This window comes from Juglans regia, chromosome 3 (assembly GCF_001411555.2).
Source record: "Juglans regia cultivar Chandler chromosome 3, Walnut 2.0, whole genome shotgun sequence".
In the NCBI taxonomy this organism is placed as follows: Eukaryota; Viridiplantae; Streptophyta; class Magnoliopsida; order Fagales; family Juglandaceae; genus Juglans; species Juglans regia.
Genome location: NC_049903.1, coordinates 32,563,648 through 32,586,077, shown reverse-complemented (window position 1 = coordinate 32,586,077; position 22,430 = coordinate 32,563,648). Strand labels below are relative to the sequence as shown.

Here is a 22,430-nt window from a genome sequence, read left to right as displayed (position 1 = left end):
ACAATTTTTCCAAACTTTCAAACAAAATATAAAAAACAATTCAATTTTTTCAAATTCCAAAACAAAAATAATATTAAAAATTATATTCTAAAGATATTTTAACTTTATAATACTTTTATTAAATTTTTTCTCTCATTTCTTAAAACTCCATTAAACATCTTAACTTAAACAATTTCACTACTATTCACAAATTATCTCACTACTATTCACAGATTTTTCATCTCATTTCATTTCATCTATGTAACCAAATGAGACCTAATTCTCTTTCTAGTTTTCTTTCCTGAGAATTCTTACAAAGAAAATCAGGTCATCATCAAAATTTTGAGTAAAGTCCAAATCTTCATATGCTAGGCCACCATTTTCTCTTTATCTTTCACTGTGTCATTCTGCAACTTCAAAACCCTACAACGTATTAGGATCATTACTACCGGTAAGACCATCCTACAATCAATTGTCACCATTATCTTCTACAAGATTTACCAACCTATTCAAAAGCAACATCTTCTTCTTTCACTCATTCTCAAATCATAAACCCTCCACCATTATAACAGTCCTCAGCTTCCTCCATTATTATTAAACCACACTGGCATCCATTTTTCCAATAGAATCTGAGATCCAACATTTCATTGAACCTCAACAATTACTCAATGCTTTTCTTCTTCCTGATTGGCATTATATTCCTCAATTTATTAAACAGACTCAACATTTTTATGACTTCGTAGACACATATTTGATTATTATCTCTAAGATCCCATGCAGTTTACAAGTCTAACCTTCTCCCCTTTTACCTCCTATCATTGCCTTTCACAAAGTGACCATTAAGCAAGTTCTTATTCAAGAGCAATATGGCAAAAAAATCTTTATTTGCTAACAAGATTTTCCTAGCCATATGACCCTTCATATTTTGATTATTATGATTATCAACAGGTATGAACAAAATTTTTTTTGAAACGAAACAAAAATCTACATCATTCCCGGTTTCTCCCTTTTGACAAATTACAGGAGATAAAAATATTATCGCTATGATTTTTACTGTGGTGAGAATATTATGGACCATAAATCTCTCTTCTTCCTATCGTATCCTAAGATATTTTTAAAAAATTTTCATCTCAAATTGATTATCCTCCTGCATTGAAACATTGTCCTTCTCTTCTTTTATTTTTTTTAAAGATAAAATTAAATTAGATCATGAAATGAGAATATGTTATTAGCCCACATCACTCTTCCCATAATGTCAAGTTCTTAGCTCGTCAAGTTTCCATCAAATGGTGGGAAAAGTATAATTACAATCATATTGTTAAGATGTTCTCCCAAACTACTAAAACTCCTAAAATTCTAGTTCAGCACAGTAGATTTTAAGCCCAATTAGCATCAATGACAAACAGAAAGGAATTAATGAAACTAGCTTAAGCAATGTGACAAGTCTCTAACAATGATGATGAGGAAGATCCACCATTAGGACAGTTTCAGGCCAGATTATCTCCAGCACAATAGACTTGTCCATCATAGTAGACCAGATTATCCCCAGCCCAACAGGCCTTCCCCTCGTAGGCCTTTTCTCTCCAGCCTGTTCATATAATTCAAGAAATTCAAGATCCATTTGACCTAGATCTTTCATATTATAATTATCAGATTACATCATAAAGAAAATGTAAACTATTCAATTATCAAGACAACTTTCATTATTTCAGCAGACGCAACTAGACATGAGAATCTCATCAATTATTATTCATTTCCAGCCAACACAAGAAGACAAACATCTTTCGGCTAAAGAAATTATCATTTTTAACTTTTACTGTTTCAACTAACGCACCAACACAAACGGCCCCATCAATTATCATTTTCAGCTGACGAGCGAAAGACATTTTAGTTGACACATCAATTATCACATTACTATACATTTTTACTATTTGGATGTCTATTAAAAGAGAATTGAGGATGGAATGAGGGCATTCTAGCGAAAGACATGAAGAAGAAATTACAATGCCCTCCTTCAGTCCTCAATTCTCCTTTTATAGACACCCAAGCAATAAAAATGTACAGTAATATGATAATTGATGTGTCAGCTGAAATGATAATTGACGAGACCGTTTGTCTTTATGCAATGACTAAAACAGCAAAAGTTAATAATGATAATTTCTTTATCTGAAAGTTGTTTGTCTTGTAGCATCGGTTAGACAATGATAATAATTGATGAGATTCCCTCGTCTCATTGCGTTTGTTGAAATATTAATGAAAATTGTCTCGGATAATTGAAGAGTTCACATCTTCTTTATGATGCAGTCTGAGAATTATAATTTGAGAGATCTAGGTCAAATAGATCTTGGGCTTCTTGAATTAGATGAATTGGCTGGAGAGAAAAGGCCTACGAAGGGGAGGCCTGTTGGGCTGGAGATAATCCAGTCTGCTATGATGGAGACACATGTTGTGCTGGAGATAATCTAGCTAAGACTGTCCTAATGATGGATCTTCCTCATCATCACTGTTGGAGAATTGTCACATTGCTTCTGCTAGTTTCTTTAATTCATTTATGTTTGTTATCGATACTAATTGGGCTTGGAATCTGCTGCGGTAAACTAGAACTTCAAGAGCTTTGGTAATTTGGGTGAACATCTTTACAATATGATTATAATTATATTTTTCCCACCATTTGATATAAACTTGATGAGCTAAGAACTTGACATTGTGGGAAGAGTGATGTGGGCTAATAACATATTCTCATTCATGATCCAATTTAATTTTGTCTTTAGAAAAAATACAAAAAGAGTAGGGCAATGTTCCAATGTAGAAGGATAATCATTTTGAGATGAGAAAATTTTAAAACTCTCTTGGAGTGGGATAGGAAGAAGAGAAATTATGGTCCATAATATTTTCACCATAGTAAAAAACATAGCGGGAGTATTTTTACCGTCTGTAATTTATCAAAATGAAGAAACCATATATAGATGAAGTAGATTTCTTTTTTTTATTTCAAAAAAGTTTTCATCTATGCCTGTTGGTAATCATAATAATCAAAATACGGAGGGTCATATGTCGGGGTAAATCTTTTTAGCTAATAAGAGTTTTTTCTCCATTGCTCTATAGTAAGAACTTGCTTAATGGTAACTTTGTGAAAGTCAATGATAGCAGGTGAAGGGGGGAGAATGTTAGATTTTCAGACTGCATGGGAGCTCAAATATAATAATCAAATCTATATCTACTAATATGAATTCATAAAAATGTTGAGTTTTCTTAATATTTTGAAGAATATAATGCTAGTCGGGAAGAAGAAAAGCATTGAGTGTTGTTAAGATTCAGTGAAATGTTGGATCTCGGATTCTATCGGAGAAACTGGATGTCAGTGTGGTTTAATAATGATAGAGGAAGTTGAGGGGAGTGATATGGGTGGAGGGTTTATGATTTGAGAATGAGTGGAAGAATAAGATACTGTTATGCTAGTTTTGAATAGGTTGGTAATCTTGTAGAAGATAATGGTGAGAATTGATTGTAGGATGGTCTTACATACTGGCGGTATTGGCGGTAATGATCATAGTACCGCATAGGATTTTGAAGTTATAGAAGGACACAGTGAATGAAAAGTAAGAGATGGTGGTCTAACATATGAAGATTTAGATTTTACTCAGAATTTTGATGAGATATGACGTGATTTTCCTTATAAAAATTCTCTAAAAAGAAAATCAAGAAGATAATTAAACTCTCATTGAATATGTTCAATATAAAAAATACTTAATATAATTTATCATTTAAAAAATATTTGTTTAAAAGTCAACTTTTTCACATCTTTAATCAAAATTTTCATTTGCAAATCAATTCTAAATAAAACTTTTAATTTAATAAATCATCTTAAAACTTTTAATGCATAACACTATATCCAAGATTTTTTTTTAAATATGGAGTAAAAATTAATAATGTCATAGCAAACAAGTGGTTCTGGTAGAATTAAATATCAACACCCCAATGCTGCAGACAAAAATATCGTGAGGGATACTAGCGGTTGCCATGCGCAATAGATTCCGTTCAGCTCTCAACTTGCTTGGAAGTTCGGGGAAATCACAGTTGCCAATAGCATTGTAGCATCAGCCACCCCTAATAAATATCCCCTGCAACCCCTTGTCTGGATTGTCGGCAGTTCGGAGGGGACTGCATGAGAGAGAGCTATGAGCCCCACAGTCCCGAGCAAGTGACCCGGGTAGCTGCCCGGAGAAGTTGTGGAGTCCACAGTCCCCTCCCCTCTTCTGCACCATGCATGCTCGAAGTGGTTGCAATTATCAGACAAATTATAGGCCGGCATGCATCTATATATATTTCCCTAAGCCACGGACACCACATATTAATTTCGTACTGTCACAAGGGTCGTCCGGTTTCAAAGTTTGAATAGTCGTCAACGTTAATACATGAGTAATGATATATATATAATTGTAGAATATATAAATATCATACAGTCGTTTTAAAAAAAATAAGATTTATTATTAAAAAATTAATTTCCTTTTATATAGATTTCATATTTATTTATTTATTTTTAAATAACTACACAATACTTGCGCATTCAAAATTATAAATATAATTTCTCATGATATATATACAGAACGAACAAGAGTACTTAAAAGTTAAAACACTGCAAAACATTCTATCAAACAAAAAAAACACTACAAAATATTAATGCCTTGCAAAACATGAGTACTAGCAATTATTGTTTGCTTGTCAATTATATTTTATATATATAAGTTACGATACGTATACGTCAATCATCCGCACAGAATCGTCCGGAAATTGGCGAAAATACGAAACTTCGCGGAAGCTCCATGCGTACGTACACAGACATGCATGTGGGAAGTTGAAATATGGTCATGGCCTGCTAGATGTCAATCTAGCCAGATTGGGATGGGGCTGTATATCCGTCATCCATGTGGGTTGGTTTTGGATCACTCGAGTAATAATGTACTGAGATATACATGAAGGAGCTATATATCTTCCCGATCTTACTGCTATCTAGGTGGTGGGGATAAGCATGGGGGATATCAGATATGCATGCAGTGGCGGACCTATCATCTTCCCCCCAAAATTTGAAAAAAAATATAAATATATATTTTTTAATTTAATAAGATTATATTATCTCATATTATGTTTATCCTCTCTCTAAAAAATTATCTTGATCCCTTCTATAAAATTATTTTGATCTTGTAAATTATTTTAACTTAAAAATAAAATAAAAAATATTTTATTATAATTTTAACTTTGTTCGGCCTTCCCTACAACAAATTCCTAGTTTCGTCATTGTATGCATGCATTCCGGCAAATATTAATCCTAGTTCCGCCATTGTATGCATGCATTCCGGCAAATATTATAGATGATGATGAGGACGACAACAAAACTTATAATTATGTCACCTATTTAATTTGTGTGCCGGCTTTACAAATCTCATGCCGGCCTAGCTAATTCCCATAAATGTCTTGATGACACAGAAGCTCAGAATCAAAATCGCTTATGACCAACGTATCCAGCTTATTACTAAACAAATTGATGAAAACCAACAAAATTGCACCGAAAGTCGGCCAGATTAATGGACGACGTTGTAAACTAATTGTCATGGTGTAACCTGAAACCCATTGAAGATCAATATTAATCAATATGGATATGGCATTTGGGCAGACCTTTGATTAGGCGAATTAAACATGCATGGGTATTTCAACTAATTTTAAAAGGCCAAGTGAATGAAAAAGAACTACCTAGCTAGCTTGCTATGGCGTTGCATGCCCATGATTGATGCAATGCATGGTGACAAGCATATACCTGTTATATGATTGCATGTTGAGAAGGGATCAGATCCTTCTTGATATATAACAACTAGCAGACAGAAAACACAAGAAGAAAATATCTCCAACACTAGCTACGTACTTGCGCGTTGATTTCCAAATTGACCAAAAAATGTGGAAACGTAATCAACATATTAATTCCAAAGACTATCGACCTAACCATGCAAGAGATTGACTCGAAAAAAGGCCAGGGGATGGGGCCAGCTAGCATATATTGCATGCGCGTACCAAATAGGTATATACTTGGATACTAAATCATTCATATATAATTATTTAAAAATAAAATATATATATATAACCTTAAAAGGATCATCATCAAATACTAAGCAGTCACCATATGCATACCCGTAAGCACCAACCTTTCGTGAGCGTGGAAAGCTCAAAAGACTTCTGTTGCCAAATTCACATCCATAACGAAATTTGGAGTGGCAATTATATTTATAGACACCCAATGCTGTATGATCAACTTCTACAGTTCTATTATGACGAAGCTTCTTTCTATCTTCCTTACCTTGGAACTTAGTGTTTTCATGTCACAATTTTACTTGGGGGAAAACAATAATTAATATGCCTTTCAAACAATATTGGGCTAATAATTAAATGCTGTAACCGGAAGTTGATGATATATATATATATATATAAGGTGGCTCATGACTGCAAGTTAATTAATTTCTTTGGACAAATGATCATTAATTTCCTACCTCCTAAACAATAATGCCAGCAATTTTGTCCTTTTGGAGTTTCTTCGATCAACATTAATGGAGAAGTACATGTTATATAGGGATAACCGTCTGGTTTTTGTATGGACCCGCGCGCGAAGTTTCCACGAAGGTTCCCCCATGCATATGACAGTACGGAGGTCGTGAGTTGAATGCATGCTAACTCTCTCCTAGGACTGTATATCTTCGAGAGCTAGCCAGCCACAAGAAATTGCGATAGCTAGCGCTCTGTAAATGCATGTGTTGATCGTGCACGCGCGATTCGCATCACGGCAATTAGGAAAGTGACACTGATATACAAACAATGCATACCGCGTAAAAGCTAACGTATAAACTTGGAGATCCTTGAGACCGGACAATCATCGAGGTATACCGTAAGATGATGTTTTTGTGGATCAAAATAGCTTACAAGTTAACGACATGCATATATCATGTGAAGCCAACAAAATAGAAGAAGTTCATGTACGCGTGGTAATTTCCGAGTTTTTCTTGGCTCCATGCAGTAGGTAGTAATTAAGAATTAGCATCAGAACTCTCTTGGGTTCAGCTTTTACGTCACGCGGTACAGTACTGATCATTTCAGTTTTTTCTTTTCGTTTCTGCTGTTTTCTTGAAGATCAAAATTTATAGATCACAGTATCTCAAGAGTATGAACATCACATAAGTGGATACCGTACGGTACAGAATCCTCCTTAATTTGGAAAATGATACATGTATACATGTTGCGTCGACACTCCGTAAAACATGGGGTGCATGCAGGCAGCTGATCATCTCATGAGTAATTTAGAGCTAGCTAGCTTTGGACTTGTGTTCATTAATGCGAAGATGGGGCCTCGTGGAGGAATGTTATTGATGTTTCCAGAAACCGAAGTTTTTAAACTTCTAAGTTGTAAACCGTCGACTATTTTGGCATTTATAGTATGGAAAATGAGCGCTAGAGCTCTGGTGTATTTTATTATGTATATTTTTTAATTTTTTTTTATATAGATTTTTTAAATATTTAAAAAAAAAATTATAATATTATTAAATAATATTTTCTTAATCACGAAGTAAAATAAAAAATATAATAAAAAATATAAAAATTTATATTTTTTATTTTACTTCGTGATTAAAGAAGTATTTTTTTTTTACTTTTTTATTAAGAAAATGTTTTTAATGATATTTTAAATTTATTTTATTTTTTAAAAATATTAAAAAAATCTATATAAAAAACAACTTAAAAAAAAACACATGTAAATATATGCTACAGCTCCCTGCGGGGAGCTGTAGCATGATCCTTAAAGTATTTGACTGTCCATGCATTGGAAAAAGAAAAACTCTTCATCGCTATCTAAATTAATTAATTAGAGAAATTCTATATAGAAGTTTTATATCACTGCATAATTTGAATTAATTAACATGTGATTTTTTTATTTTTTTTGTATTGATCTTAATGCTGAAGTATGTGTGTTTAAATAGAATAATAAAAATGATAAATCACATATTATTAATTAGATGATTATGTATAGTATAAGACTTCCTTATAACATTTCTCAATTAATTATTAGCATGCAGCACATTGCGCGCAGTTGCATGCACAGAATTATATACTTCAAATGAAGTTGAAAATTTTCCAGCTAGCTAGCCAACGACATTAATGCTTTAATTGGTTACATTTCATAATCGATCACATTTTAATTAGTTAAAAAAGATGCTATATGCATCACTCAGATCTCCTATAATGAGTAATATTATACTTACTATGGATTTTGTGTTGATGACATTAATAGATATAGTGTTACATGTTTGAATGACCATGAATATAATATATATATATAAGTGCTACAACTACAAAATTAAATTTATAAATTAATCTAGTTTCATTTTATATGTTAAATTTTTTTATAATAAAATAAATCAATATTACAACTTGATACACCACATCAAGCCTAGTAGTACTCAATCTGTAAATTTATTTTTATGAAATCTTTTTATGTCTAAAACATTTATATACATATAAATGCACATTTGTGCATAAGAAGAATAGTTCAAAAATTGTTGCAATTTAGAATCACTATAATGATCTCATATATATTAAATCAGAGAGTTTTCTTTATTTATATATGTTGTAATATTTTAAACTTCTCAGTTATGTAGAATTACGTACTGTTAATGCATGTAAAACACATGTCATCTATACATATATAGAAAGAACATAAGACAGGCCAGCCATAAAATAAAATATTTATATGACATAGGAGAAATTAATAATTACTTGAGCTGTCAATATATGTAGAGAGTAAAAATGGCCTTAATTAATACATCCTCAACCTAATTAATTAGCATTAGAAGTCCTTAAATTTAGGCACTGTTTGGTACAAAAATGAAGCTTCGAGGAAGATGCAGTGAGTTTCTAGCATTAGCTTACGTATACCTGCCATGCATGAATAAAATCATGAATCTCTAACCATGCCAGCAGCGCCTATTTATAACAGTAGGAGCGCTCACTCCCTCCCCCATAACGATTATAGATACGGAAATATCTTACCAAGAAACGTAATAAGTACAGTTTGGTTCTTTTTGTGTGAGAAAAAACATGGCTTCAAACTCTCACCAAGAACCATGGCTGTTGGAAAACGGCAACGTCAAGAGCTTGAGCAAGGAGATGCGGCACGGCCGGACTGCACACAACATGTCATCCTCTTCCCTCCGCAAAAAGTCCGACCTCACTCTTGTCTCCAGAGTTCCTTATGCTTGTCTTAGACAGTTTTTAGCTAACCTTCAAGAGGTTATTCTTGGGACTAAGCTTTTTGCTCTCTTTCCGGCCATCCCGCTTGCCATTCTCGCAGATTCTTACGCTTTCGGAAGAGTAAGTTATATAAATAAATATATATATATATATATATATATATCCCCATCGTTACAATAGTACTGCATGGTTGAGGGACTAAATAATTTCAATACTTTTCAATATCGGTTTGGAGTTACAGGATCATGGCGAATGCCCTTATTAACAATTATCAAAGATTGCACCAGTATCTTATTATATTATGCTTAACAAAATATTAGATTGAGATATATGGTATAAGTTCGAGATTTTAATGAATGATCAGTCCTGGTGCTATTTCTCATGACTACAAACAACCCCTTTTAAATTATAAGTTGTAAAACGAATGGATTAAGTCTGTTTTACTAAAAGAAATGATAATTGATTAGCGGTCATGTCAAAAGGAGTAAACTATTTTTGTAAAGAACAACAGGCCTGGGAATAATTTTCTTTTGTATTTAATCATTTTCTATTCTGCAACCATAGCCGTACGTTCTGATTAATTATATTGCAAATTACAGCCATGGGTCTTCGCTTTGAGTTTACTTGGACTGGTACCACTAGCTGAACGTGTCAGCTTCCTCACAGAGTAAGACCAATTATTCATATGATAAAAAAATATCAAATATTCGACTTTTATATATTTAATTTTTATTTTTGAGTGTTCATTATCAACAAAAGCATTTGTCTTTGGGGTCGAGCTGATTCTTGTTTTTCTCTATTTCTTTTTTCTCAAAAATTGCAGACAAATTGCTTATTACACAGGTCCCACAGGTATAAGCCTGCTCTCTCTCTCTCTCTCTCTCTCTCTTTCAGTACGTGGTTGGTATCCTCACATACACATGATATATAGAAATCCATATATATGTGCATATATATTAATATATACATGACACACATGCACCCACGTATTGAAATGGGTGATTATAATTTGTTGTAAACGCCAAAAGAAAAACCTCAAATTTATGAGGTAATTGTGATCTTGATAGATCATGATTTTCCAGAGATCGATCGAGCTTGATTTGAATCTTGTCCCTGCATGCACAAACAAGTTGAATTACAGAGGTTAAATATATAATTACTTTGATTCTGTGATTTTGCAGTGGGAGGACTCCTGAATGCAACCTGCGGGAATGCAACGGAGCTCATTATAGCAATACTTGCTCTAAAAGACCGTAAAATAAGCGTGGTCAAGTATTCCCTCTTGGGGTCCGTTCTTTCTAACCTTCTTCTGGTTCTTGGGACATCTCTTTTTTGTGGTGGCATTGCCAACCTTAGTAAAGAACAAAAATACGACAGAGTGAGTTATTACGTACATATTAATGAAACAACCTTATATAAAAATATTATATATTATTGATCTTTAAATTGCTAAATTGTTGGTGGTAAATTGATGTCTATATATATATATATATACAATGTTTTTGACAGAGACAAGCAGACGTGAACTCTCTTCTGCTGCTGTTGGCACTGTTGTGCCACTTATTGCCGATGTTGTTTCGGTATTCAGGGGAATCCGATGCTTTGAATACAGCCGAGTCAGCCCTCCAATTGTCGAGAGCCAGTAGCATTGTTATGCTAATTGCATACGCTGCATACATTGTCTTTCAATTGTGGACACACCGCCAATTGTTCGAAGCCCAGGAGGTATATATATATAATTACTTATTATATCCTCAATTCACATGAATGCTAGCTGATTGTATTTTCTTGCAATAGTACTGATGATCTTTAAAATGCATGCACGTACTCGTTGGGTGCGGGTGGGGGTGGAGCACTAGAGATAGTTTTCTTAAGCTCATGATCATATATATCCATCACAGTATAAGAATAGAAGTATTAACTGCATAAAAAGATTTTATAAAAGAAAATTTACAATTAATTGATCACGTACTTTCATATAATATATTAGATCTATTTTATAATAAAAATAATTTTAAAATCTGATCATGTAGTACTATATAAAATCACGTTTGTTTGTAAGTTAACTTTTGTAAAATATTTTATGACTAAAATATTTAATCATTAATCATAATATAACTATATAATTAATCTATCTTTTGTCATTCTTGGTACCAGATATATATATATATATATATATATATATATATATAGTATGCTAACTTATAAATGCAATAATAATGGTGCAACACCTATATATACAGGAATCAGAAGAGGATGGTGATGCTGTGGAAGAGACGGCTGTGATAGGATTCTGGAGTGGATTTACTTGGTTGGTTGGGATGACCCTGATCATAGCTTTGTTGTCTGAGTATGTCGTGGCTACAATTGAGGCAAGTAAACATACACATATGCTGTCATGCATGTCACAGTGTGGTTGAACACTATCTAAGTAGGAAACAATTTCATTAATATTGTACGTAGTACTTGACATATCATTTTCATGAGGAGATCCATTAATTACATCAGACAAAAACATGATCTCTACAAATATTTGTTTAGCTTATACCATTGATACTCATGATCACTACTCCAATCCCTTGATTTCAGGATGCATCAGATTCTTGGGGTTTGTCTGTCAGCTTCCTTAGCATAATCTTGTTACCAATTGTTGGAAATGCAGCAGAGCATGCAGGAGCAATCATATTTGCTTTCAAGAACAAGTTGGTGAGTACTAGCAATTATATATATGGCCGGTTCTAGCGCTTTCCTGTCTTGACAATTATATATATATAATGTTTGCAGGATTTAACTTTTTTTTTTATAACATTGCAGGATATAACTTTAGGTGTTGCTTTAGGGTCTGCAGCTCAAATTGCAATGTTTGTGGTGAGAATTTGAAAAAGCTTTCTTAATTTGCCAAATTTTGAAAATAAACTTTATACTAAAAGTACATCATGAATGGCCTAATTAATATATATTTCAGGTTCCATTATGCGTGGTTGTAGCTTGGATTATGGGAATTAAGATGGATCTTGATTTCAATATTCTTGAGACATGCTCTCTTGCTCTATCAATAATTGCTACGGCCTTCACTTTACAGGTAAGAATATTATATAGCCTAATCAGTACGTACAGAAGTTGTGGCCTCTATTAAGGCAGGTTAGGGGCCTTAGATGATACACAAAATTATCATCTAATCTCATTTCATCTTATCTCATCTCATCTTATTTATCTCAAACATAATTCAAATACGTACAAAATTTTTAAACTAATCAATATTACAACTTTTTCAAACTAATCATTACAACTTTTTCAAATCTCTAAACAAAAATAATATTATAAAACTATATTATTACAATATTTTAACTTTATAATATTTTGTATTCAACTTTTTCTCCCTCTTTTTCCAAAATCTAAAAAATATTTAACTCAAACGTCTATCTCATTACTATTCACAAACTATTTTACTATTATTCACTAAATTCTCATCTCATCTCTCTCCAAACAAGCCCATATAAATGTCCATTCGCCGTACTCATATAGAGACTGATGATGATATTGAAATCTTTCACTCTCAATTTTATAGGATGGGACTTCTCACTACATCAAGGGATTGGTTCTCCTCTTATGCTACATTGTTATTGGAGCATGCTTCTTCGTATCAAAAACACCATTTAGTAAGTACTTGCAACTTTGTTTTTAATGAGATACTTACATACAACATTATGTCCAAGATCAAACATCTAAGTCTTGAGTTTTTGACCGCCAGACCAAGCAAATATAATCAACTCAGGAATTAAGATGACAACAGAAGCAGCTTTCAGAGCTTAACAAAGGTATAGCAGCTTCTTCTTTTTTAAAAAAGAACGAAGTACAGGCATCCAAATGCAACATAGTCATAAAAAAATATATTGAGTACTTGACTAAGCATGCTTAATTTGGGTGCAGGCGCCACCTTTCAGGATCACTTCCTAGATAAGGATTGATCCATGCATTGGATCTTCAACATTCAACGGATCGATCGACTGGCAAATTCGCTGATCTTGATTGAAATCATCAGTCGGAAATCAAGCAACATTCAAGTTTTTTGGTTGTGGATGGAAGCCGTACGTCTTCATGCATGCTTGGCCTAAAGTTGAGATGGATTTTATATGATACCATCGAAAACTTGATGACGAACACCTATATATATATATATATATATAATATTGTCTTGTATATCTTATAATTTCTTGCACTTAATTTGAGTTCTATTTCACATTAATGAACAAGGGTTGGAATATTTGCTTTAATTAGTACTCTTTGTACTGCAATAAGAATCAATAAATTGATGGTAATTGTTTTTGTTTTTGTTTTGGTTTGCAATTCAATTTTGCATTTCAACGGTATGTTCCAGCAAGTTTTAGCTAGCTTTCCATGCAATGACTAACATTCAACGATAATGCATGCATGTCAGATTGGAATTAATCATAGATAGAGCGGCTTCAGTCAAGTCTATACTAAATTTCAGTGCCATGCATCTACCATGGCAACTTCGTTTAAGAGTAGTGTTAGGTGCATGGCAACATAGAACCTGCGAGATTTTCAGGAATATGATCATGAGTCAAAACAAATACATGGTTAGCCTTGTACGTACGTTAGACGTATTTCTAGGCCTCTTGTTCGTGATAGTCATGGTAATGGAGAAACTCAAGTGAACTACAAGTCCTCGCAAATTCAAGTGAAACAGCTTTGTTTATTAATGATCGAGCCTCATGATAGGGCCTTAAAAGAGTCCAATTGCATGCTGCAGACAAATTTTGGGCTCTTGCTGCTTGCACATCTATCCGAATAATGGTCTCTCCTGAAGGCTTCTTAATGAGGCATGCAACCTGCTTGGTGCATTGTAGATTATTTGGTATTTTTTAACAGAGCCCATTTGCCTCAATTTGATATAGAAGTGTTACACACATTAACTATAAAAATAAACTTATAAAAATATTACAGTCATATGATACGTTAAATAAATTTATTTTTTAAATTTATAGTCTAACGTATTATATCAAATAGAAAATATATTTATAATTATGAATTATGCAATCACCGCGTAATCATTTTAAAAAAATGAATAAAATATAAGATCTACATGAAAAAAATTAATTTTTTAATAATAGACCTCTTTTTTTAAAGTAATTAGTGACGTTTATGCAATTATGATTATATATAAAATTATTTTATATCAAATTATGTCAGAATTTATTTTTATTAAAAATATTTCATTAATTTATAAGACCACATGACGTGTATATCATGTTTGTCGTTGGTTGGGCCATGGCCACTTCACCCCAAGTTCCAACTGTCTCAAAGCTAAACGATAGCTATAAGCGGAACCACAGGGCCAAGATAGGTGACACCTGGCTTTCTTTTTGCTTGGCTTTTCTTTGCTTCTCTCCCCCGGTGTGCGAACTGCGAAGCGAGGGAGCCAAAAGAAAAACAGGAAAAAGAAGAGTGAAAAACCCAAAACCCCTGCCTGCCGCATTCTCCTATTCTCACTTAGCCGGTTACCCCCAAACCCTTATTTATTCGTTTTTTGATCGGTATGTCTTGCGCTCTGCTTCTCTCATCTCCCATACACGCCTTTGAGTCTTCCAGAAAGATTCGGAGAGCAAGACATCGTCGCTCTCAAATTCTATGCTTTTCTTCGCAACCCAACCTTCGCGGTGGAGAAGATGAAGAACAAGACGGGGCTGATCATAGCAAGTAAGATTATCAATTCTTTTTTTGTTAAAATTAAGAAGCTTACCTCAAGTATGAAACTGGTTGTTAAAAACTGATGGTTATAGGCTCAGTTCAGTTTGTGTTTGTGTTTTTCACTGATTTTTATAACCAGGTTTTCTTTTTTGGATTTTAGGGTTCAAGGCGGGCAGGTGGTGATCGTGGTAGAGAGATATGGCAATGGCACTTCTAAGAGGTCTTTCCTAAAACAGTTCTTCCTTTGTTCTAGCTCATCTTTGAATTTATTAAAATTTTCTATATCATAGCTAATGGTCGTTTACCATATCTATTTTTTGTGCTAGTATAATTCATTAAAAAAAGAGTGTGATAATGGAAATGAAAATGTAATTGTTGATGAGAAATGCCCTCCTGTTTTTAAATGACTCTTGGATGATGCGGCCGGGCGGTTTTCTGGTCAATGCTGGAATACTTTTCACCTTCTTTTTTGAAAAGCAACTCGTGATATTTCGCATTGGTCATACATTTGTAACCCTTAGGCTGTGATTTGTTTGTCTCTCTTTGAATCGTGGCATCACAAGCAGGTACATGTTAGATGAAGAATATGGATTACGAACATTTCTTGAGGAGCATAGCTCGGGGACAAATAGGTTCCAGGACTCGCATACTGCTGATACTAGAATATCATGGCTTCCAGACAGCATTAAAGATTTTATTTTACCTGCGGGCTTCCCAGGTTCTGATCACGAGCATTCTTTATTTGTTTCTCACTTTTTTTTTTTCCAGTTTTAAGTATTTTTTTTTTTTCTCTTTGAGCCACCTATTAGTGACTCATCAGAGAATAATCCCGATTTTGAGATAGAAGAGTTTTGTCTTTTGAATGGCAAATGTTGTCAGAGAATTTGTGATTGATGAGAAGGTCTGCTTTCCTCCTTTGCATTTCATGCAGGATCGGTCTCAGATGATTACTTGGAGTACATGTTGTTACAGTTCCCTACCAATGTGACTGCCTGGATCTGTCACGCTTTAGTCACATCAAGTCTACTTAAGGCATGTCAGTCTAACTCAGGTCATTACTTTTGCTTGGGTATGTCTATTAGGAAGAAAGAAACCTTAAACTGTTCTTAATCGTGTCAGGCTGTTTGAGAATCTTCCTTTAGCTGATCTTATCTTTCTTCTTGTTTTGTTGAAGTTTCTGGTGTAGTTAGATTTTTATTTGGTAAGGAGTTTGCTTTGACTGAAATGATGTTTAAAGCTTATGAATTTTAACGGAGGTTACTCTTTTCGAATTATATCAAAGTAGCGCATTCTTTGTAGTGTAATTACATGTCTTTACTTTCTCTAAAGGTTAAAATTTGTATTATCTAAATTGTAATGAATAATAATTGAGATTTTTATTTATTTATCTACTCCTTGCTTCATAAAATCTTAGTTTAAAATGGATAGTATTTATTTTTCAATGGTAACTTGGTCATCTCATCGATGAATTCTAACTTCTTGATTTGAGGTATTTGTTTGTTTGAAGTACTTGAGAAGATTTAGAATAATTGAGAGTATAAGATTTTTACTGTAGTTTACATATCCTTTTTTTCTTAATTTAAAATTAACCTACTCCTAAAAAAAGAGCAGGTGAATTTGAAACAGTCCATTGAGATAAAATATTTTTTTCATAATAATTATGGAATATAAATATCATATTCATGGATCATGCTTGTCATTACATTTATAATTCCTATTTTAATAGGAATGAGGAGAAGATCATTTGAATATTCAAATTTATTTTTGCCTCTGACAAAAATTGTTCTATGCACTTCCTTGCAGGCCGTCGGTGTTGCCTCTTTCTCAGGGACTACTGCTGCCGCTTCGGCTGCTGCCATCAGGTGAATTTTAAATTCATTGATTTTTTATTGCGTTTTTGTGATTTCTTTTGTTTAAACTTCAATTAGTGTGTGTGTGTGTGCGCACGCGCGCGTGTGTTTACTTCAAATGCACAAAAATGTGTTTTGTGTGGCTGTCTGCATGCATGGACTTTTTTTCTGTGTCAAAGACTCTTTTATTGGATTAAACTGCAATTTATATGATGGTTTCTACAGATGGGTGTCAAAGGATGGCATTGGGGCTGTTGGACGCTTATTCATTGGTCTGAAATAGTAAAGATAGCTAGAAGATTGAGAAGTTTGTTCTGCTGAATTTTATCAGTGACTCACTATCTTTTCCAGGTGGGCGGTTTGGAAATCTGTTTGATGATGATCCAAAACAATGGCGCATGTACGCTGACTTCATTGGTAGTGCAGGAAGGTTTGTGTAACAAGTTTCCCTTTAGATGTAGGTTACCTCATTTTCAGATTCTATTTAACAAGATCATTCATTTTCTATTTTAATTCATCATGCAGCATCTTTGATCTAAGTACCCAATTATATCCAACCTATTTCTTACCATTGGCATCTCTTGGAAATCTTGCAAAGGTATTCTCCTTTTTATTTCACTTGTTTATTCTGATGACTACAATCTCAACCCAAGTATGTAATATTCTTTAGTAATCACTTTTTTCGCCTAAAATAATGTTTCAGAAAAACTTAATCTTTAACTTCTCCATATCAATGTTTTGCTTATAAAAAAAAAAAAAACCTTATTCATACCAATGTGCTTAAAAATATCTCCAAATCATTGTGGAAGTGTAGCATAGTTATCTGGTGAATGATTTGATTATTACTGATCTACTTGAGATTGAAACAGGCCGTGGCTAGAGGTCTAAAAGATCCATCATTTCGTGTAATACAAAACCATTTTGCAATCTCAGGAAATCTGGGAGAGGTAGCAGCAAAGGTATTCTTTTATTAACAAAGCTTATTTTTGCTGTCATTCATTTTATCATATTTATTAGCTATAAACTATGTAGTTTTGCTGCTAACTGTGTTGATGATGAAGCTTTTGCTGCTGTTGATATTATCATTTAAATTATGTAGCTCGGCTTTCTTATTCAACAGTGAAGATTTTCTGTGTTGCCGCCAAATTATGTATTGAGGCAATATAAGTAATCCAGGATCACTATTTAAAGAATATATATGTCTCTCTTTCAGCCAAATCCTTCCTCTGGTCCCTGATTCCCTTTGACTAAACATAGAATAAGCAATCCCTACTATTTAGGAAACTCCTTCCTGTTAGTTGACATATGTAGGCACGCTATGGACCATCAATATTTATAATGAGGCATGCAATGCAGAGCTGTAACCATTTTCTAAATTACCCCAGACATGTTTTTCAACCACGAGTGTTTTATTCGTATATCAGGAAGATGGAAACATTAGCATCAGCTATTGTTGTGTAGGAAGTGAGGTTTTGAAAATTGACTTCTCCTCTCGTTTTCAATTAATAAGTGTTTGCAGGTTCTGTTTTGGGGGAGAAAGTATAAGCCTTCGCTGGATACCAAAAGAATTTTTTTTTTTTTTTTTTTCATTTACTACCTTAAAGCCAGATCAGTGCGCACACAGAGGAAAATAATATCCATTTGGGTGGGAATATAAAAATAAATTCCCCCCTTTCTATAAATATATAAGTTCTTACTGAAAAGAGAATGTTTTTCTCTTGATTGATCAATTAATTAGGAAGAAGTTTGGGAAGTAGCAGCTCAGCTTCTTGGTCTTGGCCTGGGCATACTGTTCCTGGTACATGATATATTTCAAGATGCTCATGAATTTCCTTGGTAGCGATTTCAATTTAACATAAACTAACGAACTTTTTGATTTGATGCATTTAATTGATTTTAGATTTCTGAATGCAGGATGCACCTGGACTTTTCAGATCATATCCTGTGTTGGTATTGACATGGACGAGCATGCGGCTTCTGCACCTTTGGCTACGTTATCAATCGCTTTCAGTTCTACTATTTAACACAGTAAGAATGTTCTATATTTGGTTCCTAATCTTCTAAAAATAAAACTTAACTTGGATTATCTCGTTCTTTTTTTTTTTTTTTTTTTGACAAGTAATAAAACTTTATTAAGAAGCACAAAAGTGCAACTCTATTACACATGAAATATACAGAGACACTTATCTAGGAGGAGAAACAAATACAAGAAAATCATGAAAGTTGAGCACATTAAAGTCTATAGAAGCTGCCCAATGGAAGAGAGTATTGAAAAAGAAAGTTTTTTGCTCCTCCAACGTGTGTTAATGTTCTTCAAAGTTTCAATTGTTCCTTTTCATTTAATGCACCAAATGAGACAAATAGGAACTATCTTTCATACTGTTGCAACTTGTGGGATGCCACTTAACCCACTCTAAGAGTAGAAAAGATCCACTTGTCTTCCCACTATGACCCATGTCAAACCAACCCAATTGAAAAATTCACTCCACATCACTGGCAATCTTGCAGTAAAGTAAACAATGATGAATGGATTCGCCACTACTTCTTACAAATACAACACCAATCAATCACAACGATGTGCCTTTTCCTTGGATTTGTGGTGAGAGTTTTTCCAAGAGAGGCTTGCACAAAAAAATGCAGCTCTAGAAGGGACCTTAGTCTGCTAGATACTTTTCAAGGAAATGGGTTTTTTCACGAGGAATAAGGACGTTGTAGAAGGAATGAACATTGAACATCCCTCATCTTCAACTCAACTAGCGGAATACAACATGTTAAAGAATTCAGTGAAGGCATCTACCTCCCACTCATGAGCCTCTCTAGTAAAGCTTATATTCTAGTGAGAGAAATTACTAGATATCTCCCAATGGTCCACCACATAGAATTATCCTTAGCACTTACTTATAACACTGTACATATCCGGAAAAGCTTTCTTGATAGCTATATTTCCACGCTACATATCATGCCAGGATCTAATCCTAGCTTCTTCTCTCGCCTCAAGTTGAGAATGGTTAGAAAACTTTCCTAAATCTTTTCTTCAGTAATCCCACCCTCATGAGGCCTATGGATCTCATTTAACCATCACCCACCCAACACACATCCCTATTTGGAATCTACTATCGCTCTCAACAAAACTTTATCACTCATTTTGATAGCGCCAAAGCCACTTCCCCAAGGTGCATGATCAAATTAGTGTAGGTTTCAACTCCCAAGCCATTCCTGAAGATTAGATAGCATACTGCATACATTGTCCAATTTAACAAGATGAAATTTGACCTCTACCTAACCCACCCTAGAGAAAGTCTCATTTCTACTTCTCTAGGCGTTTAGCCACACTAGAAGGAAGCAGAAAAAGAGATATGGAACGTGTAGGCAAATTAGAAAGAATGCCTTAGACATATACATCCTCTTCCAGCCAACCAACAGACGCTCAATCTTCTCAATAACCCTATCTCAATTGCTTTGGCCTTGAAAGTGGCCCCAAATGAAGGCTGAGTTATTTCATAGGTAAAAAGGACACTTGGCAATATACATTGAAACCAAGTCAAATTTTGCCAAATTAACCTTCAAATTGGAAAGCAGAAGATATGTTTGATTAGTAGGCTGTTTTCTCTGTTTTGCTTCCTTAACAGGTAAATCTGAAGCGTGCTCGTCTGCTGGTAAAATCACATGTTTTGCACTCTACTGTGCCGGGTAAAATTTAAAATATTTTTAGTCCTTTGCTCAACATACATTTTATTGACTTTATAAAAAATGACCAATCTTTATGATAGGTTGATTTCAGGATGTGTTGCGTGCAATAAGGAAGAAAATATTTTATCATGGCAAAGATTCATGAAGCCATTAATTACATTTGGTGTGTCCTTGGAGGAGATGGTTGGTGGCGAGAAATCTCTTTCCATGGTATTGCCTTAATTACTCTTCTACTATCTTTTATTACATTGTAACGCTGTCTTTTATTGCATTGAGTAGAGATGTTAACTAGTCATTTATAATGCAACAGGTAAAAACACTCTTGAAATTATATGCAAAGGAGCAATACATTCTCGCGGTGAACCAAAAGCAAGGAGAATTTGAGGTCTTTGTCTCATTCAAGGTATGCATGTAAATTATTTGTCAGGATATACTGGCTCAGCTTGGTCAAACTCTCTACATTTCACTGCAGGTAGGAGCTACAAGTGTTTCTGTCTTGCGTAGTGTGTGGCAGGCTTATTGGCTACATGAGAACTGGGACAGTTCAGATGATATCTTCCATCTGCTTGCTCAAAGCATAGGGCAGATGGAAGATAGATTTGAGAATTTCATGCAACAGTTAAATAAAGCTGGTTGGGATACAAATCAAATAAATATGAGGGTCCCTAAGGAAATTGCCATCGATGAAGTGGCACCCATTTAATTGTTCAAGTTAAGGCGATCAAAATGTCTGGCATTGTGGGGTTCGATCTTCTACACTGTTATTATGCCCTTGTTATGCGATCTGTCACTCTCCGATTAAATGGACATGATGTGGCATGCATCAAATTGCTGTTTTTGACGAAGACGACCAGACCCCTTGTGCCAATGTTATCCAATAATAAAGGAATGGAGGAGTTATGGGAGAAATTTGGCCAGGAAAGCTGCTGTGACATGAATACCATGACTGCTAATCTCTGAGGAAATATGCTGGGAGGATGGTTATGGTTGACGAAGGTGGCCACCGGTACTAGTTGAAATGGGATCTTTTACAGTCTTTTTATCTGAACCATGTCCACACAGTTCTATTAGAGATTGCCAATGGCGGTCTCGATTTGACTGGAAATATATTTCCTCTTTAATTGATGTTAAGTTTTGGTTTTTCTGGTTCTCTGGGTCATGATCTATCCCAGCACGGTACCATTTCTGTTCTTTTTAGCCTCTCTTGGGAAAAATTATGGGAGTTACTACTTACATTTGGGCCTCCCACCTCTTTCCATCGCTTGGAATTGCTTCTTCTGGGTCGCCCGAATAGATGGGTGTCCAGACTCCAAAGCCCATCCGTGATGATCACTCACAAGGGTCATCCTATTCATTAAGTTTTTATTTTTATTTTTTTCCGAATTTTATTGTCTTTTTCAAGATTTTTCAGTTTTCTAATTTAATATTAATTTATTTTTTACTCATTTCAATTTTTTATTTCTGATGTTTTTGCAATTTTTTGTTTCTTATTTTTAAATTTTATTTCTTTAAATGTTTATGAGTATGAGAGCCCGATTGGGCCTTTTTTATCTTTGGGAAATACTCTAGTTATAAAGAGATTACACAAAAGTAATTTTATAAATTGACGTGATTTGATATAGTTCGTCAGATTATAAAATTATTTTTATTGAAAAATAGATTTAACAGATCAGATAAAGTCACGTCAATTTATAAGATTGTTTTTGTATAATTTTTTTATGGATGTTTATCTTTAACAAATTGACCTCAACTGACATTATATGTATCTTAAATTTGTAATAGCCCGAGGGTTATAGTACTAAAGTAGGAAAGCAGAGCCCCCATAAAAACTTGGCGGTGATCCTTAAATGAACATAAAGTCCAGATAAGTAAAAGGGTTTTCCACATTGCCGGCGCCTAAAAAGTAAAACCCGGCGT

The 22,430-nt window shown here is 34.0% G+C and overlaps 2 protein-coding genes and 1 long non-coding RNA gene across 6 annotated transcripts; 2 read left to right on the top strand and 1 right to left on the bottom strand.

Moving 5' to 3' along the window:
* Window positions 1-5,355: 5,355 nt before the first annotated feature.
* Window positions 5,356-6,202, bottom strand: LOC118347952. Of its 2 annotated transcripts, XR_004801162.1 has the most exons (3): window positions 6,174-6,202; window positions 5,728-5,791; window positions 5,356-5,597 (listed from the first exon to the last, which is right to left on the bottom strand). It is a non-coding gene; the product is annotated as an uncharacterized LOC118347952 (long non-coding RNA). The 2 variants fall into 2 exon arrangements; XR_004801161.1 differs by having other exon boundaries at window positions 5,356-5,791.
* Window positions 6,203-9,015: 2,813 nt separating this feature from the next.
* LOC108994937 (vacuolar cation/proton exchanger 3-like) lies at window positions 9,016-13,593 on the top strand. Its single transcript, XM_018970376.2, has 12 exons — window positions 9,016-9,381; window positions 9,861-9,928; window positions 10,085-10,113; window positions 10,443-10,639; window positions 10,771-10,986; window positions 11,505-11,633; window positions 11,851-11,967; window positions 12,076-12,129; window positions 12,227-12,343; window positions 12,830-12,920; window positions 13,013-13,079; window positions 13,192-13,593. The coding sequence occupies exons 1-11, from the start codon at window positions 9,109-9,111 to the stop codon at window positions 13,072-13,074; spliced, it is 1,353 nt and encodes a 450-aa protein (XP_018825921.1). The 5' UTR covers window positions 9,016-9,108; the 3' UTR covers window positions 13,075-13,079; window positions 13,192-13,593.
* Window positions 13,594-14,647: 1,054 nt separating this feature from the next.
* On the top strand, window positions 14,648-21,655 carry LOC108994935 (protein root UVB sensitive 5). Of its 3 annotated transcripts, none has more exons than XM_018970373.2 (15): window positions 14,648-14,982; window positions 15,134-15,193; window positions 15,540-15,691; window positions 15,905-16,005; window positions 16,777-16,835; window positions 17,049-17,095; window positions 17,175-17,253; window positions 17,349-17,421; window positions 17,693-17,782; window positions 18,562-18,621; window positions 18,738-18,851; window positions 20,453-20,513; window positions 20,605-20,723; window positions 20,824-20,898; window positions 20,986-21,655. In XM_018970373.2, the coding sequence occupies exons 1-15, from the start codon at window positions 14,822-14,824 to the stop codon at window positions 21,214-21,216; spliced, it is 1,482 nt and encodes a 493-aa protein (XP_018825918.2). In that variant the 5' UTR covers window positions 14,648-14,821; the 3' UTR covers window positions 21,217-21,655. The 3 variants fall into 3 exon arrangements, with proteins under 3 accessions (XP_018825918.2, XP_018825917.2, XP_018825919.2); XM_018970372.2 differs by having other exon boundaries at window positions 20,824-20,916; XM_018970374.2 differs by lacking the exon at window positions 18,562-18,621 and having other exon boundaries at window positions 20,824-20,916.
* Window positions 21,656-22,430: the final 775 nt, after the last annotated feature.

Coding starts and splice junctions, on each gene's coding strand:
- LOC108994937 (XM_018970376.2), top strand. CDS start 9,109: ATGGCTTCAAACTCTCACCAAGAACCATGGCTGTTGGAAAACGGCAAC. Junction 10,114..10,442: donor TTATTACACAGGTCCCACAG/GTATAAGCCTGC, acceptor GTGATTTTGCAG/TGGGAGGACTCCTGAATGCA. Junction 11,968..12,075: donor TTGCTTTCAAGAACAAGTTG/GTGAGTACTAGC, acceptor ATAACATTGCAG/GATATAACTTTAGGTGTTGC.
- LOC108994935 (XM_018970372.2), top strand. CDS start 14,822: ATGTCTTGCGCTCTGCTTCTCTCATCTCCCATACACGCCTTTGAGTCT. Junction 15,692..15,904: donor TTTACCTGCGGGCTTCCCAG/GTTCTGATCACG, acceptor CATTTCATGCAG/GATCGGTCTCAGATGATTAC. Junction 20,917..20,985: donor AGGTCTTTGTCTCATTCAAG/GTATGCATGTAA, acceptor ATTTCACTGCAG/GTAGGAGCTACAAGTGTTTC.